General features: G+C 36.9%; 2 protein-coding genes and 1 non-coding gene across 4 annotated transcripts; 2 read left to right on the top strand and 1 right to left on the bottom strand.

The window, feature by feature from the left end:
* The first annotated feature begins 746 nt into the window (after positions 1-746).
* Positions 747-1,205, top strand: LOC130939738 (uncharacterized). Its single transcript, XM_057867824.1, has one exon. It carries the CDS (start codon positions 747-749, stop codon positions 1,203-1,205), a length of 459 nt encoding a protein of 152 aa, XP_057723807.1.
* A 6,364-nt stretch (positions 1,206-7,569) lies between these two features.
* Positions 7,570-7,677, top strand: LOC130942794 (small nucleolar RNA R71). The gene has a single exon (XR_009071345.1). It is a non-coding gene; the product is annotated as a small nucleolar RNA R71 (small nucleolar RNA).
* Positions 7,678-17,439: 9,762 nt separating this feature from the next.
* On the bottom strand, positions 17,440-21,995 carry LOC130941313 (ATG8-interacting protein 1). Of its 2 annotated transcripts, none has more exons than XM_057869770.1 (4): positions 21,777-21,995; positions 21,148-21,212; positions 18,558-19,382; positions 17,440-17,924 (listed from the first exon to the last, which is right to left on the bottom strand). In XM_057869770.1, the coding sequence occupies exons 3-4, from the start codon at positions 19,380-19,382 to the stop codon at positions 17,820-17,822; spliced, it is 930 nt and encodes a 309-aa protein (XP_057725753.1). In that variant the 5' UTR covers positions 21,148-21,212; positions 21,777-21,995; the 3' UTR covers positions 17,440-17,819. The 2 variants fall into 2 exon arrangements, with proteins under 2 accessions (XP_057725753.1, XP_057725752.1); XM_057869769.1 differs by having other exon boundaries at positions 17,440-17,927.
* Between the last annotated feature and the right edge of the window lie 4,770 nt (positions 21,996-26,765).

Below are 26,765 nucleotides of genomic sequence, written 5' to 3' on the forward strand. Positions count from 1 at the left end.
TCCATAGTGACAAGCATGTTTTGACTCCATAGTGACGAGCATGTGCGGCTCATGTTTGACATCCAAGAAAAAATCATGGCGGAACAAGTTATGAAGTTTTCGGCAGAGGTCGGAGATGTTGGTAGTGGTAGATCTGGCCACTCGAATTCCATGCAGGACGACCCACCTCTCACACTACGACCGATGCACGTTGCGAGTCCAGTGGAAGACATGGACGTGGATGATGAAAAATCCGACGAGGAGTATGTTGCGAAAAGCAGCGAGAGTGATTCTTCTGAAGATGATGAGGAGGAGGAGTTCATACTCGAGACGCCGGTTGAGGCATCAGTTCAGTATTTTCTTCCTGTTCCGCAACCAATTCCGGCCTTATCAGCTGTACACAGTCACTATCAAACGCTAGACCTGGACATGGTGTACGAGAAAACTCCATTTTCCAAGCGAAGTTGGATATGACTGGTACATGAATGCCTTGGGCTGGTAGGATCAACAAAGAGATCTGGCTACAACACTGCGACAGCGGTCATCGGTTAGGGCATATGACAACGAACCTGTCCGAGTGCATGAATGCAGTACTTAAAGGTACTCGTTATTTGCCCGTTTCGGCCATCGTGCAATGCACTTACAAGAAGCTGCAACAGTTGTTTGTCAGGAAGGGCAGGGAGGCACAGGCACAACTGGCGGCAGGGAATCAAATTTTCCAATAGCTGATAGCTGCTATTGAACAAAACTGGGAAGGAATCTCAAAGATGTGTGTTACTCACTACGACAGACGGGCTTCAACATTTGTGGTTGAGGAGTTAGAGCCTTTTGAGGGTTGGTCGCAAGGCTCGTTCCGTTTACGGTTGACGGGAAGTATGTATGATTGTGGTCTTTTTCAGTCACTCTATTTCCCATGTCATCATGTGGTTGTCGCTTTTGCCGCTGCTAGTGTCAAATGGAGTCCGTGCGTGCATTCAGTGTACTTGCAGTCCACTGTGTTCATGGTGTATGAGACGGAGTTCCCACTGATACCAAACGAGAAGCTTTGGCTGGAGTGGTTCGGGACACGGTTGCGTCCTAATCTAGTCATGCGTAGGAAGGCCACTGGAAAACCTATTTTAACCAGGTTTCGTAATAAGATGGATAAGGTTGAGCACCAAGAGAAGAGGTGTGGTCTATGCAGGCAAACCGGGCATACCGGAGAGGCTGTCCAAACTAACCTATAGACGAGGCTTAATTTAGTTTGGTGGTGTAATTGTTTGGGGTTGTCAACTGGCTCGTAGCGTGATAACTTAGTTGACTTTGTTAATTTTGTACTTGAATGTTGTGATAACTTGTTTCATTTGTTTTTTCAGTTTGAGTAAATTGAAATTCGATGCACTTTCCTTCGTTGTTGATTTATAAAATTTTAAATGCAGCACAGAAACACATTTAAATACAACAATGGCATAAATTACATAAACTAATATCGAAGACACAAGTTACAACAACGATGCTAACGTACTTAAATATTGTGTCAAGCTACAACTTCAATAACAAATAACATAACGTAAAGTTTAAACATAAGAAAGTCATTGGTGTTGATCGTCATGGTAATGCAGGTGATGTCCCGTGCCATAGGGCAGAGGCAGTGTCTGTCGGTGAGGTCTGCTAGGGCGTGGGTCAGGAGCAAGCTGATAGTAACTGTCCGGGTAAGGCAACTGTACATATGGACAAGGCTGATACTGCTGCTGACCAGGGGAAGGAAAAGGTGGTGCCAGCATCGGCTGGGATGCTGTCATGAGGAGCACATAGTCTACCAATGGAGGTGTCACATATTGTGCATCTGATCGGCCATGTGTATTGTATGAGGAGCTAGTTCCCGATGAAATGTATGGTTCCTAGACTGAGGTAGATATAGGAGCAGATGACTACCGATCGACATGCCCCATGCTCTACTCTCTACCCATGCTCTACTCTCTATCCAATGCCACGTGACGACTGCTGGACGCCCCTACATCATGCCATACATGCAGGGAAATTATCCTAATCGTCCCGAGGTCCCTGTGAACGTGAACCAGGTGGCTGATGTGGTGGTGGTGATGGTGGAGAGGGTGATGGTGGTGGTCGTGGCGACAGTAAGTCATTAAACCCGCTAGACATATTCCCATGCTCCTCCTATCGGTGATACTCAGCCTCCTCCTTGGACTCCACGTCTAAGCGCTTCGTGCGAGGCCTAACCCTGTCCCTTCGGGGTCCTGCAGCTCCTTCGTGTTCTCTGGCACCCTCTCTCTTCTGGTAGGCCTCCGAGTGTCCAGCCAAACCTTGCTGGCCCACCGATGACGGTTAGGGACATCCCAGGGAAGATGTATGATGTCCCTCAACTAGCTGGTAGTAGGCTGCACGTCTTCCAGTATGTACAACAGCCTGGGGTCATCAAGCACATTATGTTCTAACAAGTGTCTAACACAGCAAGCCTACCGATACCAATCGCAGTACTCCTGCGTCGGCCGATAGTCTGTGCACGGCTGAATGGATATCCTGTATCCTTTCTCAAATTAAGCCCTCCACCGATCATACCACTCTCGAAACTTGGTAGGCCACCAGACATTCTCGCCACATCCTGTGGTAGCCAGGAACTTGTCAACTTTGACCGGGTCCCCTGGCACTGGCTGCTCGCCATTAAACTGGTGCTTAACCCGATCGACATGGTAAAATTCAATTATGTTGAAGCAAACGAGGGGAACAACAGACATCCATATGCTCCACTTTGCCTCTGGTGCGCGAAATTGTGATCACTACAACTTCACACAACTAACCAGCAAGTGCACTGGGTCGTCCAAGTAATACCTTACGTGAGTAAGGGTCGATCCCACGGAGATTGTTGGTATGAAGCAAGCTATGGTCATCTTGTAAATCTCAGTCAGGCAGACTCAAATGGGTATAGTGATAAACGAATAAAGCATAAAGATAAAGATAGAGATACTTATGTATATCATTGGTGTAAGAGCTTCAGACAAGCATATGAAGATGCCTTCCCTTCCGTCTCTCTGCTTTCCTACTGTCTTCATCCAATCCTTCTTACTCCTTTCCATGGCAAGCTCGTGTAGGGTTTCACTGTTGTCAGCAGCTACCTCCCATCCTCTCAGTGAAAGCGATTGCATATGTCCTGTCACGGCATAGCGGAATTCAGCTGTCGGTTCTCGGTCAGGCCGGAATAATATCCATTGATACTTTTGCGTCTGTCACTAACGCCCTAGCCTGCTAGGAGTTTGAAGCACGTCACAGTCATTCAGTCATTGAATCCTACTCAGAACACCACAGACAAGGTTAGACCTTCCGGATTCTCTTGAATGCTGCCATCAGTTCTTGCCTATACCACGAAGATTCCGATTAAAGAATCCAAGAGATATTCACTAAGCCTCAGATGCTTGTAGAACAAGAGTGGTTGTCAGTCACTTTGTTCATGGGTGAGAATGGTGATGGGCGTCAATCATCACCTTCATCAAGTTGAAGAACAAGTGATATCTTGGACAAAGAACAAGCGGAATTGAATAGAAGAACAATAGTAATTGCATTAATACTCGAGGTACAGCAGAGATCCACACCTTAATCTATGGTGTGTAGAAACTCCACCGTTGAAAATACATAAGAACAAGAGTGATCATTGGTTTCGGCCCCAGAGAGGGAACCAGAAGAACCAAGATCTGATCAAAGAACTAGATGTCCAAAGATGAAAATACAATAGTAAAAGGTTCTATATATAGAAAACTAGTAGTCTAAGGTGTACAAAGGTGAGTAAATGACATAAAAATCCACTTCCGGGCCCACTTGGTGTGTGCTTGGGCTGAGAAATGAAGTAATTTTCGTGTAGAGACTCTTCTTGGCGTTTAACTCCCATTTTGGTGCCAGTTTGGGCGTTTAACTCCCATTTAGGTGCCAGTTCCGGCGTTTAACGCTGGGATTTCTGTAGGTGACTTTGAACGCCGGTTTGGGCCATCAAATCTTGGGCAAAGTATGGACTATTATATATTGCTGGAAAGCCCAGGATGTCTACTTTCCAATGCCGTTAAGAGCGCGCCAATTGGGCTTCTGTAGCTCCAGAAAATCCACTTCGAATGCAGGGAGGTCAGAATCCAACAGCATCTACAGTCCTTTTCAGTCTCTGAATCAGATTTTTGCTCAGGTCCCTCAATTTCAGCCAGAAAATACCTGAAATCACAGAAAAACACACAAACTCATAGTAAAGTCCAGAAAAGTGAATTTTAACTAAAAACTAATAAAAATATACTAAGAACTCAACTAAAACTACTAAAAACATACTAAAACCAATGCCAAAAAGCGTACATTTTATCCGCTCATCACAACACCAAACTTAAATTGTTGCTTGTCCCCAAGCAACTGAAAATCAAATAAGATAAAAAGAAGAGAATATACTATAGACTCCAAATTATCAATGAAACTAAGCTCCAAATTAGATGAGCGGGACTAGTAGCTTTTTGCCTCCGAACAGTTTTGGCATCTCACTTTATCCTTTGAAATTCAGAATGATTGGCTTCTTTAGGAACTCAGAATCCAGATAGTGTTATTGATTCTCCTAGTTAAGTATGATGATTCTTGAACACAGCTACTTATTGAGTCTTGGCTGTGGCCCAAAGCACTCTGTCTTCCAGTATTACCACCGGATACATACATGCCACAGACACATAATTGGGTGAACCTTTTCAGATTGTGACTCAGCTTTGCTAAAGTCCCCAATTAGAGGTGTCCAGGGTTCTTAACACTCTTTTTGCGTTGGATCACAACTTTTTTCTTTTTTTTCTTTTCTTTTCTCCCCTTTTTTTTTCGTTTTTCTGCTTCTTTTTTTTTTGTCTGCTTTTTCTTCAATATTTTTGATCAGATCCTCAGTAACATGTCTCCTTTTTCATCATTCTTTCAAGAGCCAACAATTTTAACATTCATGAACCACAAATTCAAAAGACATATGCACTGTTCAAGCATACATTCAGAAAACAAAAAGTATTGTCACCACATCAAACTAATTAAGCTAGTTTTAAAGATGAATTTGAAATCCTGTACTTCTGTTCTTTTGTGATAAAAACAGTTTTCATTTAAGAAAGGTGATGGATTCATATTCATAGTTTTAAGGCATAGACACTAATGATCATAAGACACAAACATGGATAAGCATAAAGCATAATTTTCGAAAAAACAGAAGAATAAAGAACAAGGAGATTAAAGAACGGGTCCACCTTAGTGATGGCGGCTCTTTCTTCTTCTTGAAGATCCTATGGAGTGCTTGAGCTCCTCAATGTCTCTTCCTTGTCTTTGTTGCTCCTCTCTCATGATCCTTTGATCTTCTCCAATTTCATGGAGGAGGATGGCATGTTCTTGGTGCTCCACCCTTAGTTGTCCCATGTTGGAACTTAATTTTTAGGGAGGTGTTAATTTCTCCCAGTAGTCTTGTGGAGGAAAGTGCATCCCTTGAGGTATCTCAGGGATTTCTTGATGAGAGGGGTCTCTTGTTTGCTCCATCTTCTTCTAGTGATGGGCTTGAGGTCATGCCTTCTCAGTTGAACCGGCTTTGGATGCCAATGGTTATGAAAAGCAAAAAGCAATGCTTTTACCACACCAAACTTAAAAGGTTTGCTCGTCCTCGAGCAAAAGAAGAAAGAAGAGAGTAGAAGAAGAAGAAATGGAGGAGAGGGAGATGGCTTTGTGGTTCGGCCAAAAGAGGGGAAGAAGTGGTGTTTTATGAAGGATGGATGTGAGTGGTAAAGAGAAAGAGATGTTGAGGTGATTGGTGAATGGGTGAAGAAGAAGAGAGAGTGGTGGGGTTGTTTGGGGATCCTGTGGGGTCCACAGATCCTTAGGTGTCAAGAAAAAGTCATCCCTGCACCAAATGGCATCAAAATCCACGTTTTGAGCCAATTCTGGCGTTAAACGCCGGGCTGGCCCATTCTGGCGTTTAACGCCAGGTTCTTGCCCTTTCCTGGCGTTTAACGCCAGTCTGGTGCCCCCTTCTGGCGTTTAAACACCCAGAATGGTGCCAGACTGGGCGTTAAACGCCCATCTGCTAGGCTTACTGGCGTTTGAACGCCAGCAGCATCTTCCTCCAGGGTGTGCTGTTTTTCTTCCTGTTTTTCATTCTGTTTTTGCTTTTTTCATTGATTTTGTGACTTCTTATGATCATCAACCTACAAAAAAGATAAAATAACAAAAGGAAATAGTTAATTATAAAACATTGGGTTGCCTCCCAACAAGTGCTTCTTTAATGTCAGTAGCTTGACAGAGGGCTCTCATGGAGCCTCACAAATGATCAGAGCAATGTTGGAACCTCCCAACACCAAACTTAGAGTTTGAATGTGGGGGTTCAACACCAAACTTAGAGTTTGGTTGTGGCCTCCCAACACCAAACTTAGAGTTTGACTGTGGGGGCTCTATTTGTCTCTGATTTGAGGGAAGCTCTTCAAGCTTCCTCTCCATGGTGACAGAGGGATATCCTTGAGCCTTTAAACACATAGGATTCTTCATTCACTTGAATGATCAGTTCACCTCCATCAACATCAATCACAGCCTTTACTGTGGCTAGGAAGGGTCTGCCAAGGATGATGGATTCATCCATGCACTTTCCAGGATCTTGTCTCTTTTGAGGTAATTTCTGCCTAGACAAGTCATCCAGTTCTTTGGTGAGCAAGGGAGGTTCATCTTTCCAAGTCTCATTTTCAAATAACTTGTCATTTAGCTTCATGATTGCTCCAAGGTATTTAGCAACTTGCTCTTCAGTGACATACTCATCCTCTTCAGAGGAAGAATACTCATCAGAGCTCATGAATGGCAGAAGTAAGTCCAATGGAATCTCTATGGTCTCATTTTGAGCCTCAGATTCCCATTGTTCCTCATTGAGGAACTCAGAGGAGATTGGTACACGCCCACTGAGGTCTTCCTCAGTGGCGTCCACCTCCTCTCTTTCCTCTCCATATTCGGCCATGGTTATTGCTTTGCACTCTCCTTTTGGATTTTCTTCTGTATTACTTGGGAGAGTACTAGGAGGGAGTTCAGTAACTTTCTTGCTCAGCTGACCCACTTGTCCTTCCAAATTTCTGATGGAGGACCTTGTTTCATTCATGAAACTTTGAGTGGTTTTGATTAGATCAGAGACCATGGTTGCTAAGTCAGAGGGGTTCTGCTTAGAGTTCTTTGTCTGTTGCTGAGAAGATGATGGAAAAGGCTTGCTATTGCTAAACCTGTTTCTTCCACCATTATTGTTGTTGAAACCTTGTTGAGGTCTCTCTTGATTCTTCCATGAGAAATTTGGGTGATTTCTCCATGAAGAATTATAGGTGTTACCATAGGATTCTCCTAGGTAATTCACCTCTTCCATTGAAGGGTTCTCAGGATCATAAGCTTCTTCCTCAGATGAAGCATCCTTAGTACTGCTTGGTGCATTTTGCATTCCAGACAGACTTTGAGAAATCAAATGACTTGTTGAGTCAATATCTTGTTAGGCGTCTTCTTCAGATGAAGAGATCCTCCAGCAGAGCTATCCAAAGACATCTTGGATAGTTCAGAGAGACCATCATAGAAAATACCTATGATGCTCCATTCAGAAAGCATGTCAGAAGGACATTTTATGATTAATTGTTTGTATCTTTCCCAAGCTTCATAGAGGGATTCTCCATCCTTCTGTCTGAAGGTTTGGACTTCCACTCTAAGCTTACTCCATCTTTGTGGTGGAAAGAACTTTGCCAAGAAGGCATTGACTAGCTTTTCCCAAGAGTCCAGGCTTTCTTTAGGTTGAGAGTCCAACCATATTCTAGCTCTGTCTTTTACAGCAAAAGGGAATAGCATCAGTCTATAGACCTCAGGGTCTACCCCATTAGTCTTGACTGTGTCACAGATTTGCAAGAACTCAGCTAAAAACTAATGAGGATCTTCCATTGGAAGTCCATGGAACTTGCAATTCTGTTGCATTAGAGAAACTAATTGAGGCTTAAGCTCAAAGTTGTTTACTCCAATGGCAGGGATAGAGATGCTTCTCCCATAGAAGTTGGGAGTAGGTGCAGTAAAGTCACCCAGCACCTTCCTTGCATTGTTGGCATTGTTGTTGTTTTCGGCTGCCATGTGTTCTTCTTCTTTGAAGAATTTGGTCAGGTCCTCTAAAGAGAGTTGTGTTTTGGCTTCTCTTAGCTTTCTCTTCAAGGTCCTTTCAGGTTCAGGGTCAGCTTCAACAAGAATGCCTTTGTCTTTGTTCCTGCTCATATGAAAGAGAAGAGAACAAGAAAATATGGAATCCTCTATGTCACAGTATAGAGATTCCTTGAGGTGTCAGAGGAAAAGAAAAATGGAAGACAGAGGTAGAAAATTCGAACTTATCAAAGAAGATGGAGTTCGAATTTTGCATTAAGGGATAGTGTTAGTCCATAAACAGAAGGATGTGAGAAGAAGGGAAGTAATTTTCGAAAATTAAGTAAAAGATTTTGAAAAATTTTTGAAAAACACTAATTGATTTTCGAAAATAAGAGTGGGAAAGAAATCAAGTGATTTTTGAAAAAAGATTTTGAAATTAGAAGTTAAAAAGATTTGATTGAAAACTATTTTGAAAAAGATGTGGTTAAGAAGATATGATTGGTTTTTAAAAAAATGTGATTGAGAAAATATGATTTGAAAACAATTTTAAAAGATATGATTTGAAAACAATTTGAAAAGATATGATTTTAAAAATTAATGACTTGCCTAACAAGAAAAGATATGATTCAAACATAAAACCTTCCTTAACAGAAAAGGCAAAAAATGTTCAATCAAATCATTAATTGTTAGTAAGTATCTTTGAAAAAGGAAAGAAATTGATTTTGAAAACATTTGATTGAAAAGATATGATTTGAAAAAGATTTGATTTTGAAAAACTTTGAAAACTTGAAAAAAAATTGATTTGAAAACAAAATTCTTCCCCTAGCACCGTCCTGGCGTTAAACGCCCAGAATGGTATACATTCTGGCGTTTAACGCCCAAAATGCACCCTTTTTGGGCGTTAAACGCCCAACCAGGTACCCTGGCTGGCGTTTAAACGCCAGTCTGCCTTCTTCACTGGGCATTTTTGAATGCCCAGCTTTTTCTGTGTGATTCCTCTGCAGTATGTTCTGAATCTTCAATTCTCTGTATTATTGACTTGAAAAGACACAAATTAAAAATATTTTTGGATTTTTAATAATAAGGAATAATCAAAATGCAATCAAATAACAATGCATGCAAGACACCAAACTTAGCAGTTTGTATACTATTGACACTAACTACATGAGAATGCATATGAGAAACAACAAAACACTCAAGTCAATAGATTTCAAAGATCAAAACAAGAAAATCATCAAGAACAACTTGAAGATTAATTAAGACACATGCATAAATTCGAAAAATGCAAGAAGAACAGAAACATGCAATTGACACCAAACTTAAAATGAGACACTAGACTTAAACAAGAAATATTTTTGGATTTTATGATTTTATAAATTTTTTTTTTGTGCTTTTTCGAAAATTAAGTGAAAAGGAAAATAAAGGTATCAAAATTCTTAATGAGAATTCCAGGAATCATGCAATGTTAGTCTAAAGCTTTAGTCTAAAGGAATTAGACATAGCTAGCTAAGCTTCAGCAGGACATTGCATTCAAGAGCTAAATTGATGATGATCAATCAGCTTTGGTGATGATAAGAACATCACCTTGAAACACTAGAATTCATTCTTAAGAACTCTGAAAAAAAATAATACCTAATCTAAGCAACAAGATGAACCGTCAGTTGTCCATACACAAACAATCCCCGGCAACGGCGCCAAAAACTTGGTGCGCGAAATTGTGATCACTACAACTTCACACAACTAACCAGCAAGTGCACTGGGTCGTCCAAGTAATACCTTACGTGAGTAAGGGTCGATCCCACAGAGATTGTTGGTATGAAACAAGCTATGGTCATCTTGTAAATCTCAGTCAGGCAGACTCAAATGGGTATAGTGATAAACGAATAAAGCATAAAGATAAAGATAGAGATACTTATGTATATCATTGGTGTAAGAGCTTCAGACAAGCATATGAAGATGCCTTCCCTTCCGTCTCTCTGCTTTCCTACTGTCTTCATCCAATCCTTCTTACTCCTTTCCATGGCAAGCTCGTGTAGGGTTTCACTGTTGTCAGCAGCTACCTCCCATCCTCTCAGTGAAAGCGATTGCATATGTCCTGTCACGGCATAGCGGAATTCAGCTGTCGGTTCTCGGTCAGGCCGGAATAATATCCATTGATACTTTTGCGTCTGTCACTAACGCCCTAGCCTGCTAGGAGTTTGAAGCACGTCACAGTCATTCAGTCATTGAATCCTACTCAGAACACCACAGACAAGGTTAGACCTTCCGGATTCTCTTGAATGCTGCCATCAGTTCTTGCCTATACCACGAAGATTTCGATTAAAGAATCCAAGAGATATTCACTAAGCCTCAGATGCTTGTAGAACAAGAGTGGTTGTCAGTCACTTTGTTCATGGGTGAGAATGGTGATGGGCGTCAATCATCACCTTCATCAAGTTGAAGAACAAGTGATATCTTGGACAAAGAACAAGCGGAATTGAATAGAAGAACAATAGTAATTACATTAATACTCGAGGTACAGCAGAGCTCCACACCTTAATCTATGGTGTGTAGAAACTCCACCGTTGAAAATACATAAGAACAAGAGTGATCATTGGTTTCGGCCCCAGAGAGGGAACCAGAAGAACCAAGATCTGATCTAAGAACTAGATGTCCAAAGATGAAAATACAATAGTAAAAGGTTCTATATATAGAAAACTAGTAGTCTAAGGTGTACAAAGGTGAGTAAATGACATAAAAATCCACTTCCGGGCCCACTTGGTGTGTGCTTGGGCTGAGCAATGAAGTAATTTTCGTGTAGAGACTCTTCTTGGCGTTTAACTCCCATTTTGGTGCCAGTTTGGGCGTTTAACTCCCATTTAGGTGCCAGTTCCGGCGTTTAACGCTGGGATTTCTGTAGGTGACTTTGAACGCCGGTTTGGGCCATCAAATCTTGGGCAAAGTATGGACTATTATATATTGCTGGAAAGCCCAGGATGTCTACTTTCCAATGCCGTTGAGAGCGCGCCAATTGGGCTTCTGTAGCTCCAGAAAATCCACTTCGAATGCAGGGAGGTCAGAATCCAACAGCATCTACAGTCCTTTTCAGTCTCTGAATCAGATTTTTGCTCAGGTCCCTCAATTTCAGCCAGAAAATACCTGAAATCACAGAAAAACACACAAACTCATAGTAAAGTCCAGAAAAGTGAATTTTAACTAAAAACTAATAAAAATATACTAAGAACTCAACTAAAACTACTAAAAACATACTAAAACCAATGCCAAAAAGCGTACATTTTATCCGCTCATCAGCCTCTTTCTTCAGACATGGCGGGCAGATGTCCTGTAGTGCAGGATTGTCGTAGGGTGTCCACAAGAACTACAATGTACGTTGTGAAATAATCATCAGTGATAGGTGCTAAAAAAGTATGAATAATTTATGCAACTATGACCAAATAAAAGAGTAACTCGCTTACCTCATCCAACTGTAATTGATCCAATGCCTGATGCCAATCCAGGACTCTCTGCTCGTGCTAGTCCCTGCTCTACTGTGTCATGCCTGTCAACCTATGAAAATTTGCAAGAATAACCATGATTAAATTAATTGCAAATCATATTGAATTTTGTAAACGAAGAAAAGTGCAAAACCGTAGTGAACAGTTACCTCGCAGCCACGGGGTACATATAAACTTGTCGCTCAGGTGGACACCACTGGAAAAATCTCTGATATATCTAAGATACTAGCAGGGGAGTGCATCCTGCGATGTCTATGGTAGAGCGGTGTGCTGTAGAGCATAAAGAACAGTAGGTCCATGCTAGCACCACAGATCCCTAAGATAGAGAACGACACCTCTGAAAGTCATCTAGTAGTGGGAGCCACCAAAGATGGATCTGATTATTTGACTTATTAATCATCAGGTAACCCCCAATCAACAACAATATGTAGCACCTCGCATACTGTCAGAGGGTGGCCAGATCATCAATATCGGATATCTGTCGAAATCGCTCCCGAAGCCATGTCATCTTGAGGGAAAATGACTCCTTCCTCTGTTGACCTTACTGCTGGATTGCAGGAGGTCTGGCACCGAACAACCACTCCACCAACTCCCAAGTCTCGGTCTCGTACCATGTATGAAAATCACGGAAGCACCCACTGACTGGGTCTCTATGTGTGCGTAGCCCGAGGTGATACGAGAGGCCTTGCAAGGTGATGGGCACTCACCCCACACCAGGTGAAAAGTGTGGGTCTCAAGATGCTAGTGCTCCACAAATACTGATATCAGGGAGTTATCAAACATGAAAAAGTGGCACCACGTCGCTGAAGCCAGCCTCCCTAAAGTAGGGGGACAATAACGTCTGGTGGTGGGAGTGTGTGACTCACTCTCCTGAGAAGAAGTAGGCGAGGCCTCTGGTAAACAACAAAAAACACGAATTAGAAATGTGTAAACATATAAAGCTATAAAACCTTCACAACAAAAAATTCTATTACATAAACGTTTACGTAACAAATTAATTTATATTATAAGTAAACTATTTTAACAAACAACTACAAACATTTACCGTATAAATTAATTTAACTAAAAATATTTACTTAAATAATTAATAACTAAATTAATAGAAGTCTATATAATTTAGTTTAAATAAAAATATTTAGTTAAATAATTAATAATAACATTCATTTTCCATCTCCTTCATAACTTACATTAAATAAAAATATTTACTTAAATAACTAACAACAAGTAAATCATCAACTTAATAACTTAATTTAAGTAATAACAAAATTAAAAAAATTATTTGCTTAAATATTTAATAACTAGAAACACAAACATCTTGTTACTTAATTAAGTTAACTAAAAAATATTTAGTTAAATAATTAATAACTAAATTAATTAAAGAAAAACAAACCCAAATAAATATTTAACTAACAAATCCATATCAAATTATGCTTACAATCATACCCTATCAGTAAACTATTGAAAATAATATATTCATTCACCTAACATATACTGCATACTACTTCTATAAAAGTACCCTACGTTTGGCTACACATGTATGTTTTAACATAAACGCAAAACAAAAAACAATACCAATCTCAAAGTCGGCTGCCCCAGTGATGTGCCATGTCGCATTTAGTCGGTTAATGTCTGCATCATGTGCATTGGCGCGTGCCATAATCTCGTAGTAATTCAAAAATTTGATTAGAAAAGAGTAGAAATGGGAGAAAAGTTGAAGAAATGGATGAGATAAGAACTAAAACGGCACTGTGGACAAAATACATATATAGACCCACTCTTATCTCGTTTACAGTGTAAATGAAATAAGAGTGCACGTATTTCATTTACACTGTAAAAGAGATAAGGCCGTTACACACTACATATACAAACATAATACAGTCACGTCGATTCATGTCTTATCTCGTTTATACTGTAAACGAGATACGCACAATTTTATTTCGTTTACAATGTAAACGAGATAAAAAATGTGCATTTTAATAAAAATTTTATAAATTACGTATTTTGATAAATAAAATATTTATTTTGTTTATTTAAAAAAATCAGAGTTAAAAGTCTTAAAAAAAGGAAAGTCATAGCACAAAAATTCAAGTGTTTTAGTACTACACCCAACATCGGCTGCAAATTATGTATCACTTAAAAACTTCAGGTAAATTTGAAACTTAACATGTAAATATAATTTGTATTTAGATATATTGAATTTTAGAATAATAATAGGGAGATAATAAATAGCAAGGTTGCGAGAACTGGACCGGTCAATAAACCGGTGAGGTTATTGGTTCAATGGTTCATTGGTTCGACCGGGGTTCAACTGGTTTAATTAAATATTAAATAAAATTATTAAAAAACCTAAAAATAATTTTAAATATATAAAATCAAGGCTTAGTCTTGAAGTATACTTCAGTATCACTAGTGATTGACACAATAGTAAATACTAAATACTGCTAGCTTTTCTTTTTGGCATTACAAGGGTGTGGCTACTTTTCTCTGCCAAAGATGTTTACAGAAAGCATTCAAGTCTTATACAGATACAAAGATACTCAGTAATAAAAGTTTCATGGATAATGTTCTTCTCAAGATCATTGAACAATTTAGCCACTGCTTTGTTATCACCTTACCAATTGATTTTGGAGTATTATTGTTCCAAAGCTTCAAATGTTTCCGGAGCAGGTAAAGATCATGATGCTTCATCTTGAATGGTTGAGTCCTGTTGTGGAAGGAGTATTCTCTTTGACAAAGATAGATGACATTGCAATTGCTCAAGGTTCTAAGGCTTGGCCAATTTTTAAAGTAACTACTCATTGGAGGAAAATTTTATTCAAGCAAACTTCTTATACTTTGTGATTGTTCCATCTATAACAATCAGAAAATCAAAGACAAGAAGCAATAAGAACAAAGTGGCAAGAAAATAGAAGCAAACAATGGATGAATTATGAATTACCCCTATACTCGTCACTGAATCAAGCAGAAGCAACAAAACCCTATTTCTAAACAGATTCATGAAGCAGCAAAATTGAAGCAGCAAAAAGTAAAAATATTCTCAAATCCATAACTATTGGCTATTGATTACAAACACACACAGTAACAAGAAACAACTCTATAAATATTAATAAGCACACATAAACACACAGAGAAAAGAAGGATGACAAATTCCCCAGCTGCCTTCAACGCCCCAGCCTCAATTTGCTTGCAATGATCATCATTCAATCCCAAGTCACCAATAAACGCAACATAATAGAAAGCCAAAAACAGATTGAAGATTCATCAAACAGAAACCAAAATCATGTAATCCAGATAAACATGAAGCAGCAACTCAAAATCATGTAATCCAGATAAACATCAAGTAGCAACCAAAATCATGTAATCCAGCATGAACAAATAGGAACAGAAACATGAACAGAAAAATCAAATTATAAACATGTTCTGAACTTCTGATGAACATAGCTAACAAAACATGAACAGATGAACACAGACTTAACAAATCATGAACAGAAAAATCAAAAAATTAAAAAATCAAGCATAGAGTAGGCGACGATTAAATAGGAGCCGAGGTGGAAGGCAGAGTATTACCGGCGACGACGGTGGAGGTGGAGAGCTCGGCGACAACGGTGGAAGAGAGGAGCTCCGCGACGGCGATGGAGGAGAGGAGCTCCGCGACGGCGAAGAAGGGCTGTGGGACGGCGAAGAGGGGCTGTGGGATGCAGTGGCGATGGCGGTGGGATGCGGTGGCGATGGTGGTGGCTATTAGGGTTCCTGAGAGGGTGAGAGGGTGAGAGTTAAGACTGAGATACTGAGATAGTGAGATGAGGATTGGGACCGAATTAGCCATTAGGGTTCGTGGCTTCTGCGTAGCCCTTTTCTTTTTTTTTCTTCAAAATGACGCCGTTTTGAAGTTTAATATGCAAACCAATAAACCGTAAAAAACCGACCAGTTCTCCCGGTTCACCGGTTAACCGCCGGTTTGACCAGTTTTTTCACTAATTTTCTGCCAGACGGTTTCTGACCTTACTCGGACCGGTTAAGTTATCAGTTTCCTGTTTTTCTGGTTGAACCGGCCGGTCCAATTCGGTTTTCAAAACCATGATAAATAGTCAAATTATATTATAATTGGCTTGAACTTGAGAATAGAACAAGAAGGGGAGGGGAATAAATGCCTTTGAGCTATAGTTTATCGACAATTATTTTGTTTAATTTAAAATTTTTAATTTTATGTACATAATATTTAAAAGCATAAATTTATTACATTTAATATTATTCATTTATTTAACAGTAATTAATAAATGCAAAATATAGTAAGTTCAGATTGATTGAACTAATTTCTATTGTCTCCCAAATATTTTTGGAATGTTAAATGTGTTAAAACTTTTTAAGTAATAAATTAAATAAACCTTTAATTAAACTGATAATTTGCAAAGAAACATCGCACAACTATACAATTGATCTTGACATGTCTTTAAAGATGAACAATATATAGTGCGCCCATGTGAGAAGAAATAGATATATAAGTTCTAAGAAACTTAACGGTGTTTATTAGTAGGGTAGGTAAGAAGTTGATTAGAACTTGGATTAAAAGGATATTTCAATTTGAGTCATGAACAAGTTAAAGTAGTGTTTGATAGGAGATATGTAAAGAGAACCTATGATGTAAGTGAAATCTTGCTTACTTGAAAAAGCAAAAGCCAAAGCCAAAAGCTAAAGCACTACAATAACATGTATGTCACGTAGGCATTACACTAAGAAGGAAAATGTTAACCAAACCAACTTATCTTGTATACGATACCAATTCTTTTTTATATACAATTTTAAAAATAAAATATAGCAATTATAATTATTCCATTGTTCATTATTGCTACTTTTTATCACTATGGGTTTCTTAATTTATTTTTGAATTTTTTAATAAACTAGTCATATAATAGTTTTAAGTTGGGCAAACCAATATTAGAGAGACAACTAAATGGAAGGGCAAGTCTAATTACCCCTAAAAGAAATTGATATCTTCTTCCCCCCAATAATAAGAAAGGAATAATCTTGAGAAACAGAGAGAAAAATGAAGGGAATAGTTTAGCAACGCTTTTCTCAAAGTTGTTACACTTGCCGAATATATTATTACAATTCAATTTTTATTAAAAATTTATAAGAGATTTTTAATCTTGGTAACATTCCATGCATAGTGTATTAATTAGTTGGTGGCTTTCTTTATTCTATAGCTTTTTATTTGCTTGTCTGTTTCTAATTGTCTAGCTTTCTTGTTTCTTTTCTCTTTTTCTTGGTATTGGGTTAGGGTACAACACTGAAATCAACATCGACTGGCCTAATTACGCTGTCATTAAGCCTGCTCCAATGAAGCCCAATATCTGAAAAAATTGGTGGACTACATTAAGTCCAAAGTGCACACATACTCATTGCAATGTTTTTGATGGTTTTCTTCGAGTTCTACACTTCTAGGGTTGCTTCCACGGAAATATTGTCCCACAAAACCAAAACTAAAAAGACGAAAGTAATTGTTCTACTCAGGTGAATTATGATTGTCTTTAATTAATGGTGGATTGTAGATTTGTAATTTAAATAGCTTATTTTGATTAATGTTTCTTGTCCTTTGTTACATGGGTACATCTGACCAAGGAAAAGGAAGTAAAAATTTGCGAACATTGTAGAAATACAGATGCATGCAGGATATGAAAAATTTGCAAGAAAATATTTCTAACATAATATGATATTGGCATTGGACATAAGGAGTTTTAAAATTTGAGGTTAGCTATTAAAGTGTCTACAAATTACCATGCGATTAATCACTATGCTTAACAATAACACCAGATACTCTGGTTGTAAAAAGAAAAAAGATCATCAGAACAGTAACGGCTGACATGGAATTCTGTTACAATTTCATTTTCATTTTCATCTCATCCTTAGTGCATAAAATGTAATGTCGATAAACAGAATGAAACAAACTTACTATGTTGAATAACATTCCATAGCTATACATTGCAAATCACAGCAGAGATAAAGAAAATTCACAATATGAAATATTTTCACAACATTCACAGAATGGAAGGTCAACCAATCCTAGTCCCAAGCCAGCACAACAGCCATCATAAATTGGAAACTTGACCTATCCTAATGTTGCCTGCATTTCAGACAACCTTAGCATTTCTCTTTCACAGCCTTTTTCGCACCCACAATTTTTCGTCATCATCTTTAGTTTTCACAATAGTTGGAGCTACATGCACCGAGCAATACTCTCTAACTTTCACCGGAGGAGCCTCCCCTAATCAAGGAACCACGACGGTGGCCACCAACAATCACATCTTTGAGCCGATGTAAGGGAACAAGGACCCTGCTTCTTGCCTGCTAAACCCCAAATATTCAATTTGAAGCATTAAATTAAAAAGAGAGCAGCTAAAGCTTTGCACCAAAATGTAGTAATAGCAATCTTAATTTTTGAAGTGATGCCAATTTCATTCTTGTTTTAAATCACTATACACGGTCATCCATTTTTTATTCATGATTTTCACACTCAGCCGATCAACATTCTACATCATCATTTATTCATTCCTACTCCAAGTATCACCACCAGAAGAATCTTAATGTGTAAAAGACAATTAAGTGCACATGTTGTCATGCTGATTGTAGATAAGTATGCTGTGCACAAGTACAGTCAAAGACACTAGTCTAAGTAAGTGTGACAAAATAAGACTACTTTCTATGTTACAAGTGAATGCAATGCTATGAACTGACACATTTTGATTTTATATCAAAAGATTAACTGATACAGTCTAGAAAAGGTTTTACACTGTCAGAATAATCAAATCATCATAAAGTTCTACGTCTAAAGGAAAAGTTATACACATTACTGGTCTAGCAACAATACGGTATAAGATGACTATGTTAAAATACTTCGAAATTGACAGTGAATGAAAATATTTTAAACTAAAATACGACAAAATAAAGCTTATCGTAGTAAGAGTTGAAATAGAATACCTCATCATTTACACTAAGCCACTTGAGTTGCAAAGCTCTTTCCTGCTGCCAGCGATGCCCAAGCATCACAAGGCCCATCACTGCAGCAGCAATGAAAACAGACCAAAATGTGCTTGTATCTTTTGCATGAGCATATAAGGAGGCAGCTCTTCGCTTCCACCAAGCACCACAAGGAAGATTTGAAGAGCTGTATTTATCATCTTCAGAAGGTGTCTTAGATTCCGCTAAATTGGGAGAGGCATTTGACCCTTGCTCTGTTTCAGCCTCACCTATGATTTCTCCATATGGTACACCACCAATGGCCGTTTCACTGTGTAAAGAAGTGTATTTTGCAGAGTCATACAAAGTTTCCTCTTTTCCAGTCAAATCAAAACCGGGTAGAGTTGTACCTTCCTCAAACTGTTTCCCATAAACAGACAACCTGCTGATTTTCTCATCAAAATACGGTATACCCTCAAAATCCTCTGAAACATTTAACCCTGGGAATGTCAAGTTTTCTTCACCCTTTCCAACAGATCTGGCCCCTTCTTCATTAGTACTCTCAGATGCAACATCTTTGCTTCCAGATTCGTCATGAATCTCGCTACAGTCAGGCTCCACGGGCAAGTTCTCATGTTGACTGGGTGGAAAGACAAAGTGGCCAGACATGAACAATGCGCGTGATGTTTCTGCTTCATCCTGTGCATGTATGTCTTCCTTGTTGCCATCCTTCAACTCAACTTCATCTGGACCAGGAGCAGCAGCATATGTTGATGCTGTGAGAGATACAACCTCCCAATCAGCGCCACGGGAAGTCTTTTCGTCTACATTCTCATTGTCGGCCATCTTTCGTATTCATTAGAAAAACATGTCAGAAATCCAGTTCTATGTAGAGTAAACTTAGTCAAATAAACGACTATATACCAATGCACACATACAATACAAGCATATATGAAAATCAATAACCTAGCAAAAAACTGCAAGTTTTTAAAGAAAAAAGATATAATAAAAAAAGATACAATCATGAATGTAATGTAGCTGGACCTGCGGACTGCATGTCGTAAATGTTTGTAGAGTAATCAATTATAAAGAAGGGAGCTTTTGACTTTTTGCTTAATTTTATACCCTGTATATGTGTGTGGGTGTGGGATTGCTCAATTTATAAATAACAGGTACACATCATTTGAGATTACTATAATTTTATTTAAAAAAAAGTGCAACTTGTGTGGTGGTGTTCAATGCATAAGTTTTTGGTGATCTTGTTACAAGTGATATACTCAGATATGAAGGAGATGCGACAGATTAAGTTGGGCAACTTTGTTCTTAATAGGGCAGAGACAAAGTGAGAAGAAAGATGATTCAAGATAAATATTAAACTAAAACTAAACCAGGTTAAATGGGTAATCTAAAATGTGGACGAACCTTGGTGAACGAGTAATCATCATCAATTTAAAATTTGAATCACAACTAATCATAAATTCCATACCATACTTACAGTTATTAGCTACTATTTCTCTACTTACACTGAATAATCAAGATAACTCAATCTAACAATAACAGTTTCCATTACAATCTCATCAATGCAACTGAAATCAAGTAACAAGCACAACTGCTTATAAACATCAACAGAAGAATCCAAGTGAAATAACACTCTATACAGGATCCTATGATAACATTAAGCACAAAACCAAATAAAACAACAAATTTAATCCCACTCACAAAGAACAGGTTCTAAACCAATACATGGATTTAATTTTCTTACTCGAAAATAGAATAAATGAGATATGGCAAACAATTATTTTTTTTTTTTTGGGAAAAAAAAGAGCTGAAAACGTCAACACTTTGACCAAATCAGACATAAAGTCATAAACAGAACAATGGGGTTCCTATGGGGTTGGAAGTTTGGGGACGTGCTTTGAGTGGGGCAAGGGACTGGGGGAATATTATATTTTGATCTAAGATTTATCGGGTCAGTTACCCTTTGTAGTAGGTGGAGCGAGGAGTGGAAAGGAGGGGTGTTACCGGCTCAAGTTACATTCACCCCAAGACTTGATGGCACTTACCTAATCACTTATAGATATCCTGATAGCTCAAATTACCCAAATAGTTTCTTGCAGAATATATCGATTAACATTACACTTATTGATAAGTATTTTATCCCAACAGTTCTTGACTCAAATAATCCTCTTTCCTCAGGATTACTCCCTACAAAATCCATTTGTTAAATCTCTCCCTTAGATGAGATCATACACTGAAATTATAGCATATATATCCAAAATAACATATATGGTAACATAGCTCTTTCCAAACCCATAGTAACATGCTACGAGAAACTTCTAAAGCCCTAAATCAAGTTCGATCAAGATTTGATAGTGACTTTTAAGGCATAAACCAACACTACAAAAGGCTAAAACAATGAATTAGCTTTTCTCGTGCCAAGTTAGAAAACACCATTTAGATAAAGCTTAATTTCTACTCCATAAATCCCTGAACATGTAAAAATACTCATTAACATTCTTTAAATACCTACATATATACATGATAAAACGACAAAAGGCACGTACAAAGATACTCTATTCTCAACACCATCATGAACATATTATTCACTCACAGTGCTTGATTTGCAGAAGAGGCTCTTCGGAACTACCGAGCTATTGTGTTGACTTGCACCAGGATCTAATATCATAAAATCAATCATAAGCATATGTTCAGCATTTCCTTTTGTTATTTCAAAGCATGCATAAATAACACTTTTTCTGAAAACCCACACTTAGTCATTTTCATACTCCAAAATATATAAACAATCAAATACATACAAACTCTTGTTATTGAATCAATTTCAACTAAAAGTCATCCTCTCTAATAAACCCTAAAGATTCTTACCAAATTGAAGTATACCTTGAAATAATATTTCTAGTCCTAGTTACCTTATGAGACCTGAAGTCAGAATCTTTTGTCATTTTCTTTATTCTTCTCTGAATAACAAATTATTATTATCCCCAGATTCACATGAGCTTAACTTGAACTAATAACCACCCAAAAAGGAACAACCCGCTAGCACCACTACATACAAACACGCAGATTTTTCCGCTTCCTCTGTTGAAATGATTCCTTATGGTTGATTCGGGAATAGAACAGAATCCATCACAATCAATCAAAATTTACAAGCTCTAAATCAATCAATCAATCACTAATTAAACCTGAATAAAGGAATCGAATCAGGTATTTATGAGAGCGTACCAAAGAGTCATGGGTCGACTGACCAGCCACTTCCAGCAGGGTAAAGGGAACAGAGGCGCGACGGCGGCGGCAGCCGTGGATTGTGGTGGGGAGCGGAGAAGAGAAGAGAAGAGAAGAGATCGGGATACGAGAAATGAGAATAATGATTGATGAATGAGCAACGAGAGAAGAGGGTGGGGGAAGATTCTGGTTTTCTGGGTCAGGAGTGGGGCTTGGATTTCTGTGTGGTCCCCACTACTTACGTACATCTATATCCATTGCGTTTTTTTTTAATTACCAGTAAACCAATATGTTGTTTTTTGGTGACTAAACCAATATGTTGTTTAAAAAATAGGGTGACTTTTTTTTTCGGATTTTTTTAATAAATAAATAATTTAAAAAATATTTACCAAAATAAATATTTTTCTCTTATTTCATTTATATGGTAAACGAGATAAGATAGACAGACGCGATTACGTGTATATCTCGTATATATTATAAAAGAGATATGTTATCTTAATGCAAATTTTTAGCATGTAATTAGTACTTACAAAGATTGGTAAAAGAGATTAAAATGAATATATTTTATTAATTAGTACTTAAAAAGAGTATATAAAAAATTTTAGATTTAAATTTGAAACATAAAAAATTCGTATGTATTCAAATTTCATGATAAGAATAATGTGTCCACTTTTAAAAATTGTTTCCACTTCTAAAAATTGAAATATGCAAGTCGATGCACGATAAATAACAAAGAAAAATGAGAAGAGAATTGAAACCGTTATCTCCCACTCTTTCTCTGTTTTATTTATTCCTATCAACCTCTCCTAATAATTGATAACCAGTTATTTATTTATCCCCATCAACCTCTTCTAACAATTGACAAACCGTTATCTCCTACTCTTTTTTCTGTTTTATTTATCCCATTCAAAACGGTTATCTCCCACTTTTCCATTCTTTTTTCTGTTTTATTTGTCGTGTATCAACTTTAAGCTTCCATCTTTCAATTTTTAAGACTGGATACAATTACCGTATTTATTCTAATCATGGAACTTGAACACGTACGAATTTTTTATTTTTAAAATTTAAATCAATCGAATTGGATTATAATTTAATCTAAAATTTTCTATGTACTCATTTTGAGTACTAATTGATCAAATATATCTATTTTAATCTCTTCTACCAACCCTTTTAAGTACTAATTATATGCTAAAAGTTTGGATTATTGATATTATTAATATTTTTTATTATTTTCAGAAAAAATATTTTTTTTAAATATAGATATCTCTCGTTTACAGTGTAAACGAGATAAGAGAGAATTATTTATTTTGGTAAATATTTTTTAAATTATTTATTTCAATAATTATTATAATTAATTTATTTATTAAAATATAAAATCCCTTTTTTCCTGATAGAAAAATATATCTTTTGGAGGAAAAAAAAAGACACTCTCATAAAGCATGAACACTTTGCTGAGTTATTGTATCTATGTATTGAACACAATTAGAATATGACACTCGTTGGACACGCGTGTCTACCGTGTCCAACCGTGTCCTAATAAAAAATAAAAACTTCTTTGAACACACTTAGACACACTTAAATACCATCACGTGTCAGCGTGTTCAGTCTTATTCTTTACATGTATTCTTGAAATGAATTTAAAAATAATATATATTATTATTTATTAAAATAAAAATATTTTAAATACCTTATATTAAAGAAAGATATTAAAAACAGTAAAAAATTTATTTTATATTTTAATATTAATAAAAATTTAAAATATTATTGTAATTTATCTAAAAAATAATTTATATATTATATATATATCGTGTCTCATATCTTATAAGATTTAAAAATTTGTATATCTGCATGTCCTATATCGTGTAGTATCTCATATTCGTGTCAGTATTTATACATCATAGAATTTTATTAATGTAATAAAATGATTAGTCTAATTAGACATGCAATGTAAAAGACAAAGGTAAGATGGGTATTCCAAAACAATAAAAGAAAATTAAAAAAATACCTCCTAGAGAGAAAAAGAACTTATTAAGTATTCTAAAAACAAAAAGGAAAGAAAAGTGTTCAGAGAGTAAAAGGTAAAGAAAAATTACTGCTACTTTTTCAATGGCGGATGGATTCTTATTCTTCAACAATGGTTCTTGCTAAGGCTACCACTTCACGAGGGAATGTAGTCTTGTCTTAAAAAATTTTGATGTTTCTCGATTTTCATATTTGCCAAGTAAGAATCATGTTTAGTTAAATCTTTTTCTTTGAACCTTCTCCTTATTTTAAGTTGTTCTTGAAGTCATAACCACCATCTCCATGGTTCTAGATGCTGGTTTGGACATGTGAGTTTGTCCAATCTCCAAACTATCTCCAAATTTGAATAAAATGTCATACAATATACTGTAGTTTAAATAGCACCAACACGACGAGAGCAATTGGGACTCACAGCATTGATTTTGGTATGTAACTTAGCTGTAACTGTCAATCCTTTATGCATCACTTTCTAAAAGAAAGGATTTAATTTTTGGTTGACATTGTTATCTCTGGATGGATTTCTAAACCTCTTTCAATCTACATTGCTTAGAAAGAAATTTGATTAGAATGTGGTAGAATTGGAATGCCAACAAGTAGCCTAAGACAATAGAATAACTTTCATTCTTCTCTCTGGTCCAGGTAACAACATCTTCTTGTTGAGAAATGACAGTCTCTAGAATAGTGTTTGCCACTATTGATTGAAACGTATAATTGATTAGTTCTTGATTCCAAGTTATGTTTGGTTGCATGAGTTTAGATACCCAAACTGGATTGTTTTGTTTATTGTAGTTAAAATGAATTTCTGTAGGTAGAAAATTTTTTATCTAGTGATTTTTAGTAATCTTTACTGAATTACCTCTTCTTATGTTCCATGCCATTTTTCAATACCTTTCTACCTTCTAAAATACTTTGCCATCCCAAGAAGGGTTATTTTCTATTTCTGCGTGCAAGAAGATTGAGAATTTGAAATACTTACTCTTATAGACTTTATGAATAAGAGAGTGTGGCCCTTATAATTAATCTCCACGCTCTTTTCTCCAACATAGCTAGATTAAAAGCTTTAAGGTCTTTGAAGTTCAAGCTCCCTTCATCCTTAAGCCTACAAGTAACCTTCCAACTGACCCATTGCATCTTTCTCTTTGAGTTCTTCTGTCCCAACCAAAATTGCATAGTAGCTTTATGAATCTCTTCTAACAGTGTCTTCGATAATTTGAAATAACTCAGGATATAAATCGGAATAGTTGTAGCAATAGTTTTAATTAATACATCTCTTCCACTAGGAGAAAGAAGGGCTCTCTTCCAGTGTTGTAATTTTTGCAATACTTTATCCTTAATGTAGTTAAATGTCTCCCTTTTTCATCTATTAACCACTACTGAAAGGCCCAAATACTTATTCTGGTATCTAACATATGGTACAAATAATAGGGCATCAAGCTGATCTCATACATCAGGAAGTGTGTTCTTGGTAAAAAATATGAAAGACTTGAAGATATTTATCATCTGTCCACTTACCTCTTCATAAGCTTTTAGAATCTTCAATAACTTTTTGCAATCTCTAGTAGTAGCTTTGTTAAACAAGATAAAAACATCCGCAAAAAATAAATGACAAATTTTGGAACATTTAGGATTCAATCTCGAAACAAAAAATTTTCAGTCTTTGGTCTCCTATGTGGAGCATACGGGAAAGACCCCCTGTACAAAATAGAAATAGATAGGGACAGAGGATCACTATAACACCTTACCACTCAGAATTTTACGCTTAAATCATAAAACAGAGAAGTTTATATAAAATTATATAAAATTAAAAATAAATACGTAACTAGGAGCCTTGAAGAGAAGTTTAAGCAAAAATCGCAAAAAAAAAGTGCATCGCTCACGTAAAAGAATAACCAGAAACGGAAGAAGACAAAAGACGTAGGTACATATATATATACAATGATCAGAGTTCCAAAATATAAATATCAAGCTCTGACCTCAGCCTGCGAAGTCAAGGCTAGCCGGAGAATATTTACACACACACACACATACATATCCCAAAATATCCCAAAACAAAAAATCAAAACAACTGTTTCTCCAAAATATCCTCTAGGAGGGACAGAATACCAAAATACATATAGAGGAAAAGCTACATATATATATATATATATATATATACAAAGATACAACATCCCAAAGACCAAACTTTACTTGCATAGGAAACTCCAAACTCTCAACGAGGTACCTCCTGACTTACAATTGGAAAACAACAATATATGATGGAATGAGAATCGAAGATTCTCAGTATGGTAATGGTGCCAACATAGGTAATATATAAGGTCTCGAGAAAATCAGAGGCATTCCTATAACTCCGACACTCAGAGTTAAACTTAAGGGAAAATACTAAACTAGAAATTGAGTAAATTATCTAAGGTTCTCAAGTTCTAAATATAATTGTAACTCAATCATTCACTTTTTGTTTCCTCCAATTCTTCGAAACACCGGTAGAACTATTCTCAGCGTCACTTTCGCCAATATGAGGGATCTCTAGTTGCAAAGATATATAAAACAAGCAAAGATAGCACAAATAGAATGCAATTACAGCAAGTAATACAAATAGCAGATAAGCATGCTAATCAATTAGGCAAATCAAAGTAGTGCACACTTAAGCAAAACATACAAATGCATATAATAAATGCCTGTTCTATGGCTAATGATATCATCTGTTGGTTCTATAGCCAACGTAACATGTCCTGATAGCTAACTCCAGACATTGTCTCTCTGTTGCACTCAATTATTTCAGCACATTGGCTAACCGTTAGAGAGAGAGAGTGCTCTATCTTTCATGGTTAATTTTAGTATTTTACTCTTAGTTTAATTAAACTTATTATGTCTTGGGTCTTAGGCCCTATTACAAATAAAAAAAAGTTATCAATTTTTCCATGAAACTGATTTTTTTATACATTAATGACTCATTAATCACATGCTAAT

The sequence above is a fragment of the Arachis stenosperma genome, chromosome 7 (genome assembly GCF_014773155.1).
Source record: "Arachis stenosperma cultivar V10309 chromosome 7, arast.V10309.gnm1.PFL2, whole genome shotgun sequence".
Classification (NCBI taxonomy): Eukaryota; Viridiplantae; Streptophyta; class Magnoliopsida; order Fabales; family Fabaceae; genus Arachis; species Arachis stenosperma.

Coding starts and splice junctions, on each gene's coding strand:
- LOC130939738 (XM_057867824.1), top strand. CDS start 747: ATGTGTGTTACTCACTACGACAGACGGGCTTCAACATTTGTGGTTGAG.
- LOC130941313 (XM_057869769.1), bottom strand. CDS start 19,382: ATGGCCGACAATGAGAATGTAGACGAAAAGACTTCCCGTGGCGCTGAT. Junction 17,928..18,557: donor GGCTTAGTGTAAATGATGAG/GTATTCTATTTC, acceptor TTTGGGGTTTAG/CAGGCAAGAAGCAGGGTCCT.